At 41.2% G+C, this 18,366-nt stretch overlaps 3 protein-coding genes across 3 annotated transcripts; 2 read left to right on the top strand and 1 right to left on the bottom strand.

Moving 5' to 3' along the window:
• Positions 1 to 3,795: 3,795 nt before the first annotated feature.
• LOC139381383 (G/T mismatch-specific thymine DNA glycosylase-like) lies at positions 3,796 to 14,662 on the bottom strand. Its single transcript, XM_071124871.1, has 11 exons — positions 14,528 to 14,662; positions 14,175 to 14,245; positions 13,157 to 13,380; positions 12,547 to 12,746; positions 12,229 to 12,298; positions 11,800 to 11,935; positions 11,529 to 11,611; positions 11,320 to 11,414; positions 10,881 to 11,055; positions 4,490 to 4,615; positions 3,796 to 4,258 (listed from the first exon to the last, which is right to left on the bottom strand). The coding sequence occupies exons 2-11, from the start codon at positions 14,228 to 14,230 to the stop codon at positions 4,113 to 4,115; spliced, it is 1,311 nt and encodes a 436-aa protein (XP_070980972.1). The 5' UTR covers positions 14,231 to 14,245; positions 14,528 to 14,662; the 3' UTR covers positions 3,796 to 4,112.
• A 192-nt stretch (positions 14,663 to 14,854) lies between these two features.
• On the top strand, positions 14,855 to 16,610 carry LOC139381374 (ubiquinol-cytochrome c reductase complex assembly factor 6). Its single transcript, XM_071124859.1, has 3 exons — positions 14,855 to 15,067; positions 15,506 to 15,645; positions 15,838 to 16,610. The coding sequence occupies exons 2-3, from the start codon at positions 15,538 to 15,540 to the stop codon at positions 15,937 to 15,939; spliced, it is 210 nt and encodes a 69-aa protein (XP_070980960.1). The 5' UTR covers positions 14,855 to 15,067; positions 15,506 to 15,537; the 3' UTR covers positions 15,940 to 16,610.
• Positions 16,611 to 16,737: 127 nt separating this feature from the next.
• LOC139381369 (EF-hand calcium binding domain 10) lies at positions 16,738 to 18,158 on the top strand. The gene is made up of 4 exons (XM_071124846.1): positions 16,738 to 16,849; positions 17,487 to 17,651; positions 17,885 to 17,975; positions 18,107 to 18,158. The coding sequence occupies exons 1-4, from the start codon at positions 16,747 to 16,749 to the stop codon at positions 18,147 to 18,149; spliced, it is 402 nt and encodes a 133-aa protein (XP_070980947.1). The 5' UTR covers positions 16,738 to 16,746; the 3' UTR covers positions 18,150 to 18,158.
• Positions 18,159 to 18,366: the final 208 nt, after the last annotated feature.

The raw sequence follows: 18,366 nt of genomic DNA, 5'->3' as shown, positions 1-18,366 counted from the left end.
TGGTCACCTACTTGTCGAACATCTCATTCCAAAATCATGGGCATTAATATGGAGTTGGTCCCCCCTTTGCTGCTATAACAGCTTCCACTCTTCTGGGAAGACTTTCCACCAGATGTTGGAACATTGCTGTGGGGACTTGCTTCTATTCAGCCATGAGCATTAGTGAGGTCGTGCTCTGATGTTGGGCGATTAGTCCTGGCTCGCAGTCGGTGTTCCAATTCATCCCAAAGGTGTTCGATAGGGTTGAGGTCGGGGCTCTGTGCGGGCAGTCAAGATTTCCCTTCACTGGAACTAAGGGGCCAAGCCCGAACCATGAAAAACAGCCCCAGACAATTATTCCTCCACCAAAATGTACAGTTGGCACTATGCATTTCTGCAGGTAGCGTTCTCCTGGCATCCGCCAAACCCAGATTTGTCCGTTGGACTGCCAGACGGTGAAGCGTGATTCATTACTCCAGAGAACGTGACTCCACTGCTCCAGAGTTCAATGGCGGTCAGCATTACACCCCTCCAGCCGATACTTGGCATTGCACATGGTGATCTTAGGCTTGTGTGCGGCTGCTCGGCCATGGAAACCCATTTCATGATGCTCCCGACGAACAGTTCTTGTGCTGACGTTGCTTCCTGAAGCAGTTTGGAACTCGGTAGTGAGTGTTAAATATAGTATATATATACACTTGTGTATATATAGTGTATTTGTGGCAGCTGTTAGTGGTAGTGTGTACCAGTTTAAGTGGTTTTATTGTTATGTTGATGAAGGTTGAGCACCTCCTTTGTCCACTCCCAGTTCTACAAGCTTTGTAAGAGCCTGTGACAATCAAGAGCTGCACTGTTAAGAGGTTACTGTGCATTTTCTAGTAACTTAATGGAAGTTGGTCACCAGGAAGTTCATGTTTATTTTTCAATAAATTACTGTCAGCTTGCTGCAAGTAGTTATTGTAAAATTCACAGTAACTTACTGTGGCTGATCCCTGTCATGCTCACTGACTTGTTGGTGTGACAGGAAGGTCAGTTGGCTCTCAACAAAAATGTTGAGGTCTGGTGAGGGAGGCTGAGTCTCAAGTGTACTCACCACAAAGAATGATTAGTAGTTGTCAGCTAATGTTAAGCTATCTTGTAATCAATAAAGTTCAGTGAAAGTACAGTAAGTTAATGGCAGCTAGTTGCAGATAAGTTACTAGCAGTTACTGGTTATTAAGTTACGGTGAATTTGGATAGCTTTTTGACACTGATAGCTAGGGCTGGGCGATAAATCAATAATTTTCGAGGTAATTACTAACCCCCAATAACGATATAAAAACGTTTAGAGTCTGAAGCAGATATGCACCTTTTAAACATTATTTGATTAATATTGTGATAATTATTGTCATCGAATGAAAAATATATATATATCGTGATCATTTATTAGCCATGTCGCCCAGCCCTACTGAGCCCTACCAGTTAGGTAAAGCAAAATTCACAGCAACTTACAGGCTACTAACTTCCATTAATTTACTGTAAAATGCACTGTAGACCCATAATTGTCACATGCGCTTACAAAGATTGCAGAACTGGCATTGATAAAAGAGGTGGTCAACCTTTGACAACATAACCATAAACCACTTAAGCACCATACCTGAAAAATGGTTACACATCACCCTCAAAGAACCCCTCAACATTTGTGTGTGTGTGTAGTAACAACATTGAATTAACATGTTTCTTTACTACTTTAGCCATGTTTTGCATTGTGTTGAAAGATTTGTTACACAATAGAGCCCCACAATGGTGTCATAATTCCCCAAAAACCTAGTGGTAAAACAGGGAAATGGTTCCAATTGTTTTTTCCACCATTAATTTTTCCCATAGGGAATTTTGGTAGCACTTCATATAAGGGCTGTGTTTCGTGTAGCCTTACTCTGGCGTGACGTTTTGAAAACCATGTAAATTTCTCTCGGACAAGGTGATTTTTATCAATATGTTCATCTCTATTTACTTTGATTAAAAAACGCTAATTAGCATCAAAGTAGACATCATGCAAGACTACAAATCCCTGCAAGCTCCTGCATGTCATCTCCAGCTGACACGTTTGCTAACAGGTATTGTGTTAATTTAAAACTTGCACAAGACATTTCACAGAATTGTCCATTCCCAAAAATTTAGACAATTTATGAATTACTCAATTTAGCTAACATTACATCGTAATCCAGAAATTCTTACCTTTGCCTCAATTCGGAAGTCTCATCTCGATCATGGCATTTGTAGTTCTTTATGATAGCCACATTAACAGCTAATTAGTATTTCATTTTTGGGGGGTAAATACAGGGGTCTATTGATGTCACTTGGTGGTCCAAGAGAGATTTCCACTTATCAAAATGTCACACCAGGGTAAGCCTACACAAAACCCATCCCTTATTTTAAGTGTTTCTAAAATCCCCTATGGGAAAAATGAATAGTGGAAAAATGATTAGAACCCTTTCCTTGTTTGACCGCTAGGTTTTATGGGTATTATGACTCACACTGTGGTCCTCTATAGGAATATGGACAATCCCTATTCCACTTGTGGCTGTGAAATAAAAACTATGCAATTACAACAGTACGACAATATCGTATTAGTGTCAGAACAACTGAACTTACCAATGTCTACCATTTGTGTTTGATATTGAAGATTTTAAGCCCAACATCATCATCAACACCAGATAAGTCCAGCATTCATTCAGGCCAGGCTTTTAGGTTTGAATGGGATGATCTATATTTTCTTTAGGGTCAATATAAATCCTCAATTACACAACAAAGTGTAGCCTCAAAAGAAGACTGAGTTACAGGGAGCCAGATTTCTTCCTCAAAAAGATACAACCCAGTAATTAAATTGAAACACACTCATAATCCATGAGTAGAATTCGGCCACTCGCATACACTTTATAGACTGATTGACATGATGTGGCCAGAATGTTTTTCACAGTTGTGTCAGGAAAGCTTGACTCAGCTGTAGGTAGCCTTGCGGTTAGAGCGTTGGGCCAGTAACCAAAAGGTTGCTGGATCGAGTCCCTGAGCTGACAAGGTAAAAATCTGTCGTTCTGTACTCTGAACAAGGCAGTTAATCCACTGTTCCCCAGTAGGCCATCATTGTAAATAAGAATTTGTTCTTAACTGACTTGCCTAGTCACATAAAAAAAATAAAGATACAATCCATGTAAATTATAAACACCTCCACCTAACCATTTTGGTTACGGTAAGACATGCTTATTTCTGATTAATGAAAGGCGTGATTCAATTCTGGGTGCATTAACACTTTCGCATGTGAAATTGTAAGTCGCCGGGTCTCATTTATTTGGCAATTACTTTGCAGCTCTGCTGAAGTGAAATATATGGGTCAGTATTAAAATTAGTGATACAATCGCCATAAACATCCATCACAAGGAGGAAACTGGGGCTGCCTTCACCTGATCTTGAGCAACTGAAACTGTCTGTGTGCAAAAAGGCCTTGAGAGACCTGCTGGAACTGCTGACAAGGTGGCCGTGAATCCAGAAGATGGAAATTAGGATCATGGTCATTAGGGCACACGGTACGGTTATTTAAAAAAAAAAAATTAAAACGCTTAACAGAACAACGGGGATGAACTGAAATGTTTTCTTCAAACCTTTCAGCAGTTGAAGTCACTGAACAGAAAACGGAAGCAAACGGGGAGGTAACTATCCGAATATCTCAACAAAAGGAACGCTTGTTTTCGTGTCCCGTTGCCATAGGTTTTCATACGGTGTGCCCTAATGAGTCATGAACAATGTACATCAATAAGTTCTGCGATCACACAAAATAACTCAGTTTTACAACTGATTTAATATCTCGGTAATAACAAACTTGAAAATTCCAGAGCACAATTACACTTCCACAAGTGAGATATACGACAAAATTCCCATTCTTTAAAAATATAAAAATAAGACACTGGACACATGCTGTATGAAATGCAATAAATAGTTACAAAATTAAGAAAAAAATGGCCTGTGTTTTAAAGAGGATTTGAAAATGGGAGTCCAGTCAAGATGGGCCACTTCCCCTCCGTCTTCCTTCTAGTGTGACGCATGCATTATGATGCCTCAAACGGTATGACCCAATGACTCTTCTTGTGGGACCTTCTTCAAAAGGTTTCTGCTCCCAACTGAGGTTGAGGTACATTGCTACTGTTACAGCTAATGTCCGGTATCTGGTCCGCAAACGACTGTGTCATCCACTGGTCGTATGGCATGTGGCTCATTGCTGTAGCTTGGTCCTTACTGGGCATTCCTGAAAGAAGCAAAAAAAAAAAAAAAAAAAAAAAAAAGAGAATATATTCATTACATATGTCATTTTAGATTAACAAACTTAAAAACCTGTATGACTAGTGATGCTAACTTGTCTCATCTTTCGGATCTACTTTTCGATCAGCCTCAGATGGCCCAGGTTAACTAACAAAAGTTTTTTTTTTTTAAACACAAGCACTCTGGTCTTCAGAAACTGACAGAAACCTACTCTCACCAGTCTCTTTGGTGGAGGAAATGTTGCAGTAGCTGGTGCTTTGCTTTGCATCCTGGGACGCCCCACCGCAGTTCTCGTACTCTGGATCCACCTGCTCTTCCTTGATGGCCATCCTCTTAGCATCTTCTGTAGCGCAGCGATACAGGAAATACAAGGTTACTAATCTTCAACACTCTGAACTGCCTTGACAAACGGATGACATTCGTTTCTCCTTTGCATGTACACCAAACAACTGAATATAATTTGCCTAACATGAAGGGTATGATTATCATCATATCAGTCATGTTCATGTGTTCATGTTCATTTGGTGATGAAATTTCACTTCCTTATGTCATCAAAAATACATTTTAGCAAGACTTTAGCGTAGCTGACAAGATGCAACTTTCCAGATTTGATTTTTAACCACTTTTTCCACTGCCATGGATTTTGTCACCCTAATTCTGACCATATTACAAGGGTAAACACTCCAACAACTTTTAAACCGTTTATGATAGAGACCTGATGTTTGGACCATTGTTTTTCTTTGAGGGTTATCTACACAATTAACATATGTTACCCATTGTTCAAAATATGTGTTTTTGATTGGACACCCTACTTATCAATGACATTATATTCAGTGTATATAGTGCCTTCAGAAAGTATTCACACCCCTTGACTTCCCCCACATTTTGTTGTGTTACAGCCTGAATTTAACATCGATTGAATTGAGATTGTGTCACTGGCCTACACACAATGCCCCCTAATGTCAGTGGAATTATGTTTTTAGAATTTCTAACCAGTTAATTTAAAAAAATGAATAGATTATGTCTTGAGTCCATAAGTATTCAACCCCTTTTATGGCAAGCCTAAATACATTCAGGAGTAAAAATTGGCTTAACAAGTCACATAGGTTGCATGGACTCACTCTGTGTGCAATAATAGTGTTTAACATGACTTTTAATCGACTACCTCATCTCTGTACCCCTCACATGTAAGGTCTCAGTCAAGCAGCGAATTTCAAAACACAGACCAGGGAGGTTTTCCCATACCTCGCAAAGGGCACCTATTGGTAGATGGTAAAGGGGGAAAAAAAGCAGAAATTGAATATCACTTTGAGCATGGTGAAGTTATTAATTACACTTTGGATGGTGTATATATACACACCCAGTCACTACAAAGATACAGGCGTCCTTCTTAAGTCAGTTGCCGGAAAGGAAGGAAACCGATTAGGGAAATTTACCACGAGGCCAATGGTGACTTTAAAACAGTTACAGAATTTAATGGCTGTGATGGGAGAAAACTGAAGATGGATCAACAACATTGTAGTTTCTCCACAATACTAAACTAAATTACAGAGTGAAAAGGGGCCTCCCGAGTGGCGCAGCGGTCGAAGAGGCGTCACTACAGACCCTGGTTTGTTCCCAGGCTGTGTCACAACCAGCCGTGATCGGGTCCCATAGGGCAGCACACAACAGGCCCAGCGTTGTCCGGGTTAGGCCTTCATTGTAAATAAGAATTTGTCCTTAACTGACTTGATGACAAGATGGCGCTGACAGATATGGCAGCTCTGCTTCTAGCTCCTAAGCAACTTTACAGTATTTCGTTTTTTTGTGTGTTATTTATTACATTATTTGCCCAAGAATTTGTATTGTTACATACAGCCGGAAATAACTTTTGGATATCAGAGCGGCGGTAACTCCCCAGCATTACAAGGAATATGACTTTCCCGAATTGGATCCTTAGTTCGTACCCCCCCAGGGCAATTTAACTTATCCTAGAGGCTGCTCCAAGACATCGCCGGCGGAGAAGAGGTATTCGGAGTGGACTTCTAATCAGACTCTAGAGACATGCACACCATCCACCGCTTCCGAGTATATTACTCGCTAATCTTCAGTCTCTGGACAATAAAGTAGACGAGCTCAGAGCGAGAATCTCCTTCCAGAGAGACATCAGGGACTGTGACATACTCTGTTTCACAGTATCATGGCTCTCTCCGGATATACTGTCCCCATCCATACAGGCAGCTGGATTCTCAGTACATTGCGCAGACAACTCTCCGGAGTCGAGTCCATTTAGCTCCTCCCTTCCTATAGGCAGAAACTCAAACAGGAAGAGCTCATGCCAAGGTATATTCAACGCTGGTCTGACCAATCGGGAATCCATGCTTCAAGATTGTTTTGATAACGTGGACTGGGATATGTTCAGAAACGGTGGATAGTTGGCAGCATTCACACAAAACTGAAAGTGCAAACCACTGCATTTAACCATGGCAAGGTGACTGGGAATTTATTTTATCTTTATTTAACTAGGCAAGTCAATAAAGCTGAATAAAAAGTGTAGTTATTCCCTCCGTAAAACAATTAAACAGGCAAAACGTCAGTACAGAAACAAAGTGGAGTCACAATTCAACAGCTCTGACACGAAACGTATGTGGCAGGGTCTACAGCCAATCACGGACTACAGAGGGAACATCAGCCACGTCGCGGACACTGACGTCTTTCTCCCGGACAAGCTAAACACCTCCTTCGACCCGCTTTGACGATAACAGTGTCCCCGACGTGGACCGCTCCCAAGGACTGCGGGCTCTCGCTCTCCGAGGCCAACGTGAGTAAGACATTTAAACGTGTTAAGCCTCGCAAGGCTGCAAGCCCAGACGGCATCCCTAGCAGCATCCTCAGAGACAGCGCAGACCAGCTGGCTGGAGTGTTTACGGACATATTCAATCTCACCCTATCCCAGTATGCTGTCCCCACATGCTTCAATATGGCCACCATTGTTCCAGTACCCAAGAAAGCAAAGGTAACTGAACTAAATGAATATCACCCCATAGCACTCACTTCTGTCATCACAAAGTAATTTGAAAGGCTAGTTAAAGATCATGTCACCTCTACCTTACACTATGGACCAACTTATATTTGCATACAACCCCAATAGATCCACAGACTATGCAATTGCCATTGCACTGCACACCTCCCTATCCCATGTGGATAAGAGTAATACCTATGTAAGAATACTGTTCACTGACTATTGCTCATCATTCAGCACCATACTACCCTCCAAGCTCAGGGCCCTGGGTCTGAACCCCGCCCTGTGCAACTGGGTCCTGGACTTCCTGACGGGCCGCCCCCCAGGTGACAACACCTTCACTTTGCTGATCCTCAACACACAGGCCCCACAAGGGTGCGTGCGCAGCCCCCTTCTGTACTCCCTGTTCACCCATGACTGCGTGGCCACGCATGCCTCCAACTCAATCATCAAGTTTGCAGACGACACTGCAGTGGTAGGCTTGATTACCACCAATGACGAGAAAGCCTACAGGGAGGAGGTGAAGGCCCTGGCGGAGTGGTGCCAGGAAAATAACCTCTCTCTCAACACAAAGAAAGGAGATGATCATGGACAGGAAACAGCAGAGGGAGCACCCCCCTATCCACATCGACGGGACCTCAGTGGAGAAGGTGAAAAGCTTCAAGTTGCTTTGCGTACACATCATCGACAATCTGAAATGGTCCATCCACACGGACAGTGTGGTGAAGAAGGCGCAACAGCGTCTCTTCAACCTCAGGAGGCTAAAGAAATTTGGCTTGGTCACTAAGACCCTCACAAACTTTTACAGATGAACAATTGAGAGCCTGTTGGGCTATATCACAGCCTGCGCCGACCTCAACCGCAGGGCTCTCCAGAGGGTGGTGCAGTCTGCCAAACGCATCACAGAGGGCGCACTGCCTGCCCTCCAAGACAACTATAGCGCCCAATGTCACAGGAAGGCCAAAAAAGATCATCAAGGACATCAACCACACAATCCACGGCCTGTTCACCCCACTACCATACAGAAGGCGAGGTCAGTACAGGTACATCAAAGCTGGGACCGAGAGTCTGAAAAACAGCTTCTATCTCAAAGCCATCAGACTGTTAAATAGCCGTCTACCACCCGGCTACTCAACCCTGCACCTTAGAGTCTGCTACCCTAGAAACATAGAATCACTGGTAAAATGTTTACATAACGCTTTACTCATTTCATATGTACATACTGTATTCTAATCTACTGTATTTTAGTTAATGCCACTGACATTGCTCGTCCTAATATTTATGTATTTCTTAACTCCATTCTTTTACTTTAGATGTGTGTATTGTTGTGAATTGTTAGACATTGCTAAACTATTAAACTGTTGGGGCATATACAACACAACACATCACTGAGTACCACTCTTCATATTTTCAAGCATGGTGGTGGGTGCATCATGCTATGGGTATGCTTGTAATCGTTAAGGACGGGGGAGTTTTTCAGGATAAAAAAAAAAAAAAAAAAGAGACAGAATGGAGCAAAGCACAGGCAAAATCCTAGAGGAAAACCTGGTTCAGTCGGATTTCCAACAGACAATGGGAAACATTTTCACATTTCAGCAGTGAGTTGCTTACCAAGACCGCATTGAATGTTCCTGAGTGGCTTAGTTGCAGTTTTGACTTTAATCTGCTTGAGAATCTATGGTAAGACTTGAAAATGGCTGTCTAGCAATGGTCAACAACCAACTTGACAGAGCTTGAGAAATGTTTAAAAGAATGTGCAATAATTGTACAATCCAGATGTGCAAAGCTCTTAAGAGACTTACTCAGAAAGACTGCCAAAGTTAATTCTAACATGTATTGACTCAGGGGTGTAAATATTTACGGAAATAAAATTCTGCATTTAATTTTCAATAAAAATGTCTAAACATGTTTTCACTTTGTCATTAGGGGGTATTGTGTGTAGATAATGTATATATACACACACAGCACCAATTAAAATGTTGTACTCATTCCAGGGTTTTACTTTATTTTTACATTGTAGAATAATAGTGAAGACATCGAAACTATGAAATAACACATACGGAATCATGTTGTAACCAAAAAAAGTGTTAAACAAATCAACATATTTTATATTTGAGATTCTTCAATGTAGCCATCCTCTGCCTTGATGACAGCTTTGCACACTAGGCATTCTCTCAACCAGCTTCATGAGGTAGTCACCTGGAATGCATTTCAATTAACAGGTGTGCCTTGTTAAAAGTTAATTTGTGGAATTTATTTCCTTCTTAATGCATTTGAGCCAATCAGCGGTGTTGTGACAAGGTAGGGGTGGTATACAGAAGATAGACCTATTTGGTAAAAGACCAAGTCCATATTATGGCAAGAACAGCTCAAATAAGCAAAGAGAAACGACAGTCCATCATTACTTTAAGACATGGTCAGTCAATCCAGAAAATGTCAAGAACTTTGAAAGTTTCTTCAAGTGACCCAGAGTTACCTCTGCTGTAGAGGATAAGTTTATTAGAGTTAACTGCACTTCAGATTGTAGCCCAAATAAATGCTTCTGAGTTCAAGGAACAGACAGCATCTCAACATCAATTGTTCAGAGGAGACTGCATAAATCAGGCCTTCATGGTCGAATTGCTTCAAAGAAACCACTACTAAAGGACACCAATAAGAAGAAGAGACTTGCTTGGGCCAAGGAACACGATCAATGGACATTAGACCGTTGGAAATCTGTCCTTTGGTCTGATGAGTCCAAATTTGAGATTTTGGGTTCCAACCGCTGTCTTTGAGATGCAGAGTAGGTTAACGGATGACGTCCGCATATGTGGTTCCCACCGTGAAGCATGGAGGGGGAGGTGTGATGGTGTTTTGCTGGTGACACTGTTGGTGATTCATTTAACATTCAAGGTACACTTAACCAGCATGGCTACCACAGCATTCTGCAGCGATACACCATTCCATCTGGTTTGCAGTTAGTGGGACAATCATTTGTTTTTCAACAGGACAATGACCCAACTCACCTCCAGACTGTGTAAGAGCCATTTGACCAAGGAGAGTGATGGAGTGCTGCATCAAATGACCTGGCCTCCACAATTACCCGACCTCAACACAATTGAGATGGTTTGGGATGAGTTGGACTTCAAAGTGAAGGAAAACAGACAACAAGTGCTCAGCATATGTGGGAACTCCTTCAAGACTGTTGGAAAAGCATTCCAGGTGAAGCTGGTTTTGAGAATGCCAAGAGTGTGCAAAGCTGTCATCAAGGCAAAGGGTGGCTATATTTTGATTTGTCTAACACTTTTTTGGTTACTACATTCATACATCCATATGTGTTATTTCATAGTTTTGATGTCTTCACTATTATTGTACATCGTAGAAAATAGTAAAAATGAAGAAAAACCCTGGAATGAGTAGGTGTGTCCAAACTTTTGACTGGTACTGTATACATGTAATCCATTGTGATTTCTGCCTGTAACAACAAAAATGTGGAATAAATCAAGGGGTTTGAATACTTTCTGATGCACTGTATAAGAGATTCAGTATCCGGCTTTCACACGTTCGTTCTGAAATAGCCAAATGAACGAGACTTTGAAGTGTGGCAAAGGGAGACTAATTCAGTTACCTTTGGCAAGTCCCAAGTCGAAGTGGTACTCTGTCTCTTGCACCTCACGGGCGACTGGGGCCACACCCTTGATCTTGTCCCGTAGCTCCTTCAGCTTGATGTAGAAGTGAACCTTGTCCTGAGCGCGGGGGAACTGGGCACAGCGGGGGCTTGACGAGGGCATCAAGTAGCACACCTGGGGTGTATTTAATGAGTGAAAACGTTTGCAACATTGCAGTTAGGAATGCAATGTGTAGAGCCGACATGACTCACAAACACTAAACTTGATCGACACACAATACATTTCTATCGGAATATTCTATAACGCTGCACCCTCTTGAACAGACCCCAAAACAACAGTAGGAAGAGCCAATTAGAGGAACAGCCAATGAGAGAATGGCTACAAACATCAAAATAGAAAATATTTGCAACTTCTTTCTATTTTGGTAAAACTACTTACCGTTTCGGTTTCTGGGATTGTGTACGGCTGTAAACCGAACTCGAGTTTCTTTGCCTTCACTCCAAAGATCTCTTTGCTGAAAATTTCGTAAATACCTGCCAAAGAAGAGCAATGCAATGAATATCATTTTTAATAGTAAGTTAAGTGTAAAAGGCAGCATTAAAAAAAATACAATTCTAATTACTGATATCCTCTAAAAATGTTCTCACATTTTCCATTGAAAGCTGCAATTAGCGGCTTGTATTTCTTCAGCTTCTCTACCAATTGATGGCCTCCTTCACGAAACTCTTTGCTGTAGAAATAGCAACAGTTAGCCTAGACAATGAACAGCCAATTTACCATGATGGCAATTCTAAACTGAAGAGAAAACACATCATGCAAGGTAGTTTTATTACTATAAATACTACTGTGATGGCACGTTAAATAACATACATTTGACAATAACTATACATTTGGAAAAAAAAGAAGGGGGTTTGACACCTTGAGAGGTCTTTGCTTCCTGGCGTTGTCCTCTCCACCATGTTGGTAAAGCCAATGCCATACTTCTCCGGTAAGTTTCGATCGTGCATGTGGTTGAGTTGCTCATCAGTTAGACCAGAGAGGAACAGGCATTTCCCTAAGTTCCGAAACAAGAACAAGCTCAATCACTTTCATCGTAATGTTACTAATAACGTGGGCCGTGCTCACTTAGGTACAAAACGGAAGAAAGCTGTCTCAAATGAGTTAAGCAGGGAGGTACTATCTGAACTTGTCCAACAAGAACAGCTAGCTTTTGTTTTCCATTGCACACCGTTTTGCTACGGTGTGCCCCAATAAACATGACCCTGATCAAGCAGTCAGAGTGTCATATTACAGTATTCTGGATATATGGAAATAGAAGTGAAAAAAAGAATACTGAGTGAAACGTACAAAAATGATTTCCTGGGTTTGGGTAATGTCGTCCCTTGTAGGCTGACAATAGTCCTGGATTGATACCAATCTGAGAAAGGGATAATACAATACCTTATTATTGCAACATGCTAGAGATTTTTTTTTTAAGAAAAAAAAATGTAATTTTTGAGATTTACACAATTCATAGCTTTAATCTAATTAACATTTGCGTTTGATCCAGGGGCTATCATTAGGGGAAAATGGTACAGATAAAGCAAAATGTAGCCAAACTTCACATCAAAAGTCCTACTCGACATTCCCACTCCAAAAATGACGTTGAATGACGTTAAAACTCACTATCAAAATGTCGAGGTTGTGGTCAATAATGTCTGGCAGGGTTTTGGCCATGACCTCATCCACTGACATGCCATTGAAGCGGTTAAGGGTCCTTTTGGCTTTCTTCAGAGCTTCTGCCTGATCGTGTTCCTCCTGCGGTTGGCCCTCCCCCGGCTTCTGTTTGGGAGGCCTACCTCTCTTTCTCTTCCCTGGCATTGGAGCTAAAAGAAAGAAAATGAACACGTTTGAGGTGAATCTGTTTCAGGCCAGGTGCAGAATCGCTTATCTTGATCATATAATAATGATGAGTGCCTATCTGGGAAGCAAGGTGATTTCTAGATCAGTGATCCTGTGCAGTCCGGCTGCAATGTAGTCTCAAACATGCCCGCTAATTCTGTGAATGGTGCGAGACAAATATAATTGAATTGATTGACCAATTGATTACAGGAACAGCACTGCACGAGGATGGGTGAATTCATGTTAATACCAGGGAGATGGGGACTGGTGGAAATGTGTTTACGGTATGTGGAGGAAAGAGAGCACGGAGTGGCAAATCGAGCTGTACAAATATTTACCAAGCAAACATGGTAGATTGCATGGCTAAGTAGGGGGAGGGGCAGGAATCACATACCTTGTGATGTATCCACAGGCTGATGATGTTGGACAATTGGCTCTTGATGGCCGAGGAAGTCATGATGGAAGTCCAGCTCTTGGTGGACTGGGAGCTCCTGGTGGACCGACAACTCTGTCATGACCCGGTCCTCTCTGGATCCCTCCATGTAATGGCCCATATGACCTGTGTTATGGTACTGCATCACATGTTGAGCTTGGGGGTGCTGCTGGGTGGACTGGTACCTACAGGTCGAGAAGACAACAGGACAAGAGGCAGACTGGGGTGACACTATCTTCTTTTGTCTTCATGGGATTTGTCCCGACACGAGACAAAACTCATGACAAACAAATGGCGCACCAACGATGGGAGGACCAATAGAGAAATTGTTCATGCTCCTAGGATCTGAGAATGAGTTTACATCAATGATAGCGGCCTTCAAAGAATACATGTTTCACACACACATTGGTTTGACATGTCGTTTCCTGGTCAGAAAAAAAAAAAACTTATGGCCCTACTTATGGGCCAATCATTTGATATGGATGTGTGCTATTAATGACCATGTTTTAATGAAGCATATTTTTTAAGGTCTAGGACTACTTTAGTTAAATGTAAATGGCCTATCAATGACACGTTGCCTCATACTCTGCATCAACAGAGTAACTTTGCATATGCACTTTCAATTACCGTTTTTTTTTCATTGCAAATCTTACATTTGATCATGTAACATGTAGAGAGATGTCTTTGTTTTGTCGGTCTGTTTTTCTGAATTCCTGCCTGTCTGTCTGTCCGTCTATACAGGACCATTATTGCTTCTTCATTTTAAAAGTAGTGTTGCAATAAGAAGCATGCTTTTTTTCTGAATGTGTTTGTGATGACAATTAAGCATTGCCTAGTGTAGGCCTCGACAATAGTAACTGTTTTGTCAGTTGTTACAAAATGCTATTTATTTCATCATGATATAGACTGCACTGACACTCCACAACAATTTTATTTTAAGCAAACCCTCCAACACCAATACATTTGGAGGACAACTCACCACTGTTGGAGATAATCCGTAGGAACCGTCAGTGACGTATACTGCTTTTCTTCCATCTTTACGAGGATTTACTTAAATAAATTAATATTCATGTTGCTGTTAGCTACAATGATATGCCTTTACGCTCTAAGTTACCACAGTAGGAGTATTGACAAGCTGTAGGTCTTTAGATTTGGCAAACGGATTGTTATCATAGCACCACAAAGACGTCTGGTGGTAGGAAGGGCTACGGACAACCAACATTCATTCTAGCTACACAGTCTACTATACTAAAAAAAGCTTTCTGGAAAATTGTGAGGAGGGTATATAAACGTGCTAGCGTAACTAATAAAAGATGTTGTGTATAGACATACCTGTTATACATATGTTTACAATTCCCTTTTCAGCAAATGCACCGAATGAGGGCGATCAATGCACCCAAAACAAAGACCATTTAGGAACATTGGGGGGATCTGTCTTCAGTTTGTTGGCTTGTTCTTAGCAAAAGTATTTGCATTGTCGCCACCTACTGGGTTGGAGTATGGATCTGGGCTCACATCAACTTGGCTTTTTGTGCCATTAACCCATTATATTTAAATGTAGCTTATCTACACACTGTAGGCACATTACGCCTTTTACCAGAATGGAAAAAGTAGATTCAGAATTTCACAACTAAAGATTCCATCTCTCGAAAACGGAACGAGATAGGTGGCAGTAGCGCCCAAATATTACCCACAGCGGTAACATAACGTTCTAAAAAAATAAGAAGAAGGCTGTTAAAAAAAGAAGAAGAAGGCTGTTAGCAGTGCTGTTACGTTAAGTGACCTGCCGATGTGCTTCAATGATAAATAGATTTCTGTTGGAAAACGACCGTTTTTCAAACTCGCCTTTTGTCTGTTTCAGAATAGAGCAAGGTAATGTCAATAGCTGAGTGCGAGTGTTTATTTTGGGTGGTATGACTATGGAGCAAAGACAAAATATCTACTGCTAGCTGGCTAGCTACTTGGCTAGCTAGGTAACGTTACATATGCTAAGTGACATAGCTAGCTAAGGATTGAGATATAAGAGATTTGAGACCTAGAACTACTGTAGCAGTATGGCAATGGATCCCTGATGACGTGCCATGTAATGTCAGAAAATCTGTGTTTAACATGTAAACTGTGTTTCCTGTGGCTGTGATTATTGAAAGTAATGAATGTACCCTACTACAACGCCTTAGCATGTTGTGTTGATTATTCGATACAATGATGATGTTGGGGTACTGGGTTAGGGTTAGCACAACGCCCACCCACCTGGAACCAATCCAAATCTTTCTGCTAATGACTACCACTGTCTGTCTCTCCCCTGTATAGGTAACTGATTGGTCCTCTTGGCTGATGTGAAGATGCCTGCTGGTGTGTCATGGCCTCGGTACCTGAGGATGTTTGGTGCCAGTGTACTATCTATGTTTGTCGGAGCAGAGGTTGTCCATCAGTACTACAGACCCGATCTGGTAAGCATGGAAACAAACTCCTATCCTTCCCCCATTTTGCTTTTTTATTATATGACCACGTGTGTCGTAAAATGAAGGGTCCACATGGTATTGTGTTTTGCGTACTTGCTCATAAGATCATAAATGCATTGCTTGTAATGTTGCTGATACTCCAATGTAATGCATGCACCTTTTTTTATTTTCCTTTGCCAGACTATTCCAGAAATCCCCCCCAAACCTGGTGAATTGAGGACTGAACTGCTGGGATTTAAAGCCAGAGAAGAGGCTGCTGCTGTTGCTGCCCAAAGACAGTGACCCTTTCCGTTGACTGATTACATTTTTGTACAGTATCTAACTCTAGAGCAATCCTTGTACATATTGCACATGTTTAAAAACCACAAAGGGACAAATGTGAATAAGAAATTGGATGGACATATGCGTATCACATTTGTTATGAAACGAATGTGGTATAAATTGACGTGTGCCAATTCTATTCAAAGTTACTCCAGGCAATGATGTGTTCACATGGCTGGATGGCGCTTCAGGCTCCTCAGACTATAAAAGGAAATGGAACCTTTATTTAACTAGGCAAGTTAGTTAATAACAAGTTCTTATTTACATTTAGGTCAGGAGCCTACAATTGCGTTTATCGAACCTATTGTCATGGAGAGCTCATGAGGTCTTGAGTATGGGACAACTTGCAGAGCAGACACCCTTTTGCTGTTCTTGATGCGAGAGCCATAGCAAAGTGAGCTCAAGTTTTAACCATGTCTGATGGATCACTCATGTAACTTCTGCGCAGACTAGTATGAGTATGTCAGATACTGTATGTATGTAAGTAACTGTTCATTGGGTTTTTAATCAACAGATGTGAATCAAATGTTTGTTTATGCTTTTAATAGACTTATGTTGGGTCCACACGCAACAACAAAAAATATAGATATATACAAATCTGAATTTCATGATTTATTAATGAATAAACTTTTAAATTATTCTGATAGTTATCATTCTGATTTTGATCATTCAGAGCGCTAGACGAGGAGGAGCGTCAGGCGATTTGGCGTATCCATAGCAACCACATATAGCAACCAATGTAGCTAGCTACATATACTTTTCAGAAGAATGGCGACACCAAGAGAGCAAGAGGCTGCAGATTATCTTAGAAAACACAAAATTATCGAACTCATGGATAATTTAACAAGCATGCTCTTCTTTTACAGACCAGGTTAGACTTTTTCATCATTTGTTAACATTTTCTTCCCATCTTGTGTGGTGGCTGAAGTAAAAGGTAAGCTAGCCTGCTGTGCTAACGCTAACTGCACTGACTGCTTGACTAACGTTAGGAAAGAGGGTCATCATAATAATCTCATCACTAGCATCCTCTTTGTCAACATTAGTTATTTAAACCCCCCTCCCCAAATCTCGTGTTTTGTATTCTTTCTTATACTATAGTGTTGTTTTTCATGATCTGTTTCACACTAGTTTGCAAAAGAGAATGGTTGAGATATAAGGTCAGGTTAAAGTCAAATCAAATTGTATTTGCCACATGCGCCGAATACAACAGGTGTAGTAGACCTTAGAGTAAAATGCTTACTTACAAGCCCTTAACCAACAATGCTTTGAGAAGTAAAAAAAAAATAGAATAAAGCGTTAAGTAAAAAATCATTTAACAGCAGCAGTAAAATAACAATAGCGAGGCCATATACAGGGGGCACCGGTACAGAGACAATGTGTGATCTACTGCAAAACAAGGAGGATCATTCCTATGACATAGCCTACCTAGCAGGGCAGGCAACGCATTGTGGACTATTGACACATGACATACGTCTTTTTCCCCATCATCTGTGCTGTTTCTACTACAGAGAGACCAAACGAGTTCCTGATCACACAGCTTGAACAACTGAGAGTATCCAAAATGCGGTCACTGGATTGCCCAAGCCTGTTCAATGACACAAACCTGGATGCCGTTTTGGGCATCTTGGACCCTACCAACCAAGGGCACATCACTTTTGTTCAGTACAAGGAGGGTGAGTCAGAAATGGGCCATTTGATCATTTGCGAGGCAATGGCCGAGAAATAATTTGGAGGAGATAGGACAGTGAGGTACCTACTGTATCAGATAAGTGTATCAAAAACAAGTAGGGGGCATACCAAGGGAATGTAAGTCTAATAATACTATACCACAACCCAATGTTTATGCCTCTCCATCACTCCCAAGGAAACACTCATTCAACATACTATGTATGATTCTGTTTTGCAGCACTGACCACTTTGGGGATTGAGAAGTTTAATGCGTGTCCTGAAGGTGTGGCCAAGGACAAGATATCTCACGAGACCTTCAAGAGAGAGGCGTAAGATCTATGGATCTCTTTTAAGTCAAACATAAGACAAATATTCATTCAGTGGATAAAATGTTTGTTATTGTGAGACACTGTGTGATGTGATTATCTTTGTCATTTTTTTTCTATAACTTTTTTTACAGGAAGGAGGGCTTACAGAGAAGCTCAGCAACGTTTATATCTTAATAAAATTGGAGATCTCTGTCACATCACTCTGTGTGTGATATTGTGAATGATATGTCTATGATGGCTATACGAACTCTTCATAATAATGAAAGTAATGGTCAAATTGGATTAGTTATACAGTGTGTTGTCTGAACCCAGTATGGTCACAGTCTTGAATGCAAGTTATCTCGGCTTGTCCACCATACATCAATGGGCATGCACCCGTTCCAAAAGTCCT

Source organism: Oncorhynchus clarkii, chromosome 2 (assembly GCF_045791955.1).
Source record: "Oncorhynchus clarkii lewisi isolate Uvic-CL-2024 chromosome 2, UVic_Ocla_1.0, whole genome shotgun sequence".
In the NCBI taxonomy this organism is placed as follows: Eukaryota; Metazoa; Chordata; class Actinopteri; order Salmoniformes; family Salmonidae; genus Oncorhynchus; species Oncorhynchus clarkii.
Note: the sequence above shows the minus strand (reverse complement) of the source record. Positions and strands in the feature narration are given on the sequence as shown.

Excerpts from the sequence above, each read along its gene's own strand:
- LOC139381383 (XM_071124871.1), bottom strand. The coding sequence starts at position 14,230 with ATGGAAGAAAAGCAGTATACGTCACTGACGGTTCCTACGGATTATCTC. Across the intron at positions 13,381-14,174 it reads ACGGATTATCTCCAACAGTG|GTACCAGTCCACCCAGCAGC; the intron begins GTGAGTTGTCCT and ends CTCGACCTGTAG. Across the intron at positions 11,415-11,528 it reads TGCAGCTTTCAATGGAAAAT|GTATTTACGAAATTTTCAGC; the intron begins GTGAGAACATTT and ends CTTCTTTGGCAG.
- LOC139381374 (XM_071124859.1), top strand. The coding sequence starts at position 15,538 with ATGCCTGCTGGTGTGTCATGGCCTCGGTACCTGAGGATGTTTGGTGCC. Across the intron at positions 15,646-15,837 it reads AGTACTACAGACCCGATCTG|ACTATTCCAGAAATCCCCCC; the intron begins GTAAGCATGGAA and ends TTCCTTTGCCAG.
- LOC139381369 (XM_071124846.1), top strand. The coding sequence starts at position 16,747 with ATGGCGACACCAAGAGAGCAAGAGGCTGCAGATTATCTTAGAAAACAC. Across the intron at positions 16,850-17,486 it reads GCTCTTCTTTTACAGACCAG|AGAGACCAAACGAGTTCCTG; the intron begins GTTAGACTTTTT and ends TTTCTACTACAG. Across the intron at positions 17,976-18,106 it reads GAGACCTTCAAGAGAGAGGC|GAAGGAGGGCTTACAGAGAA; the intron begins GTAAGATCTATG and ends CTTTTTTTACAG.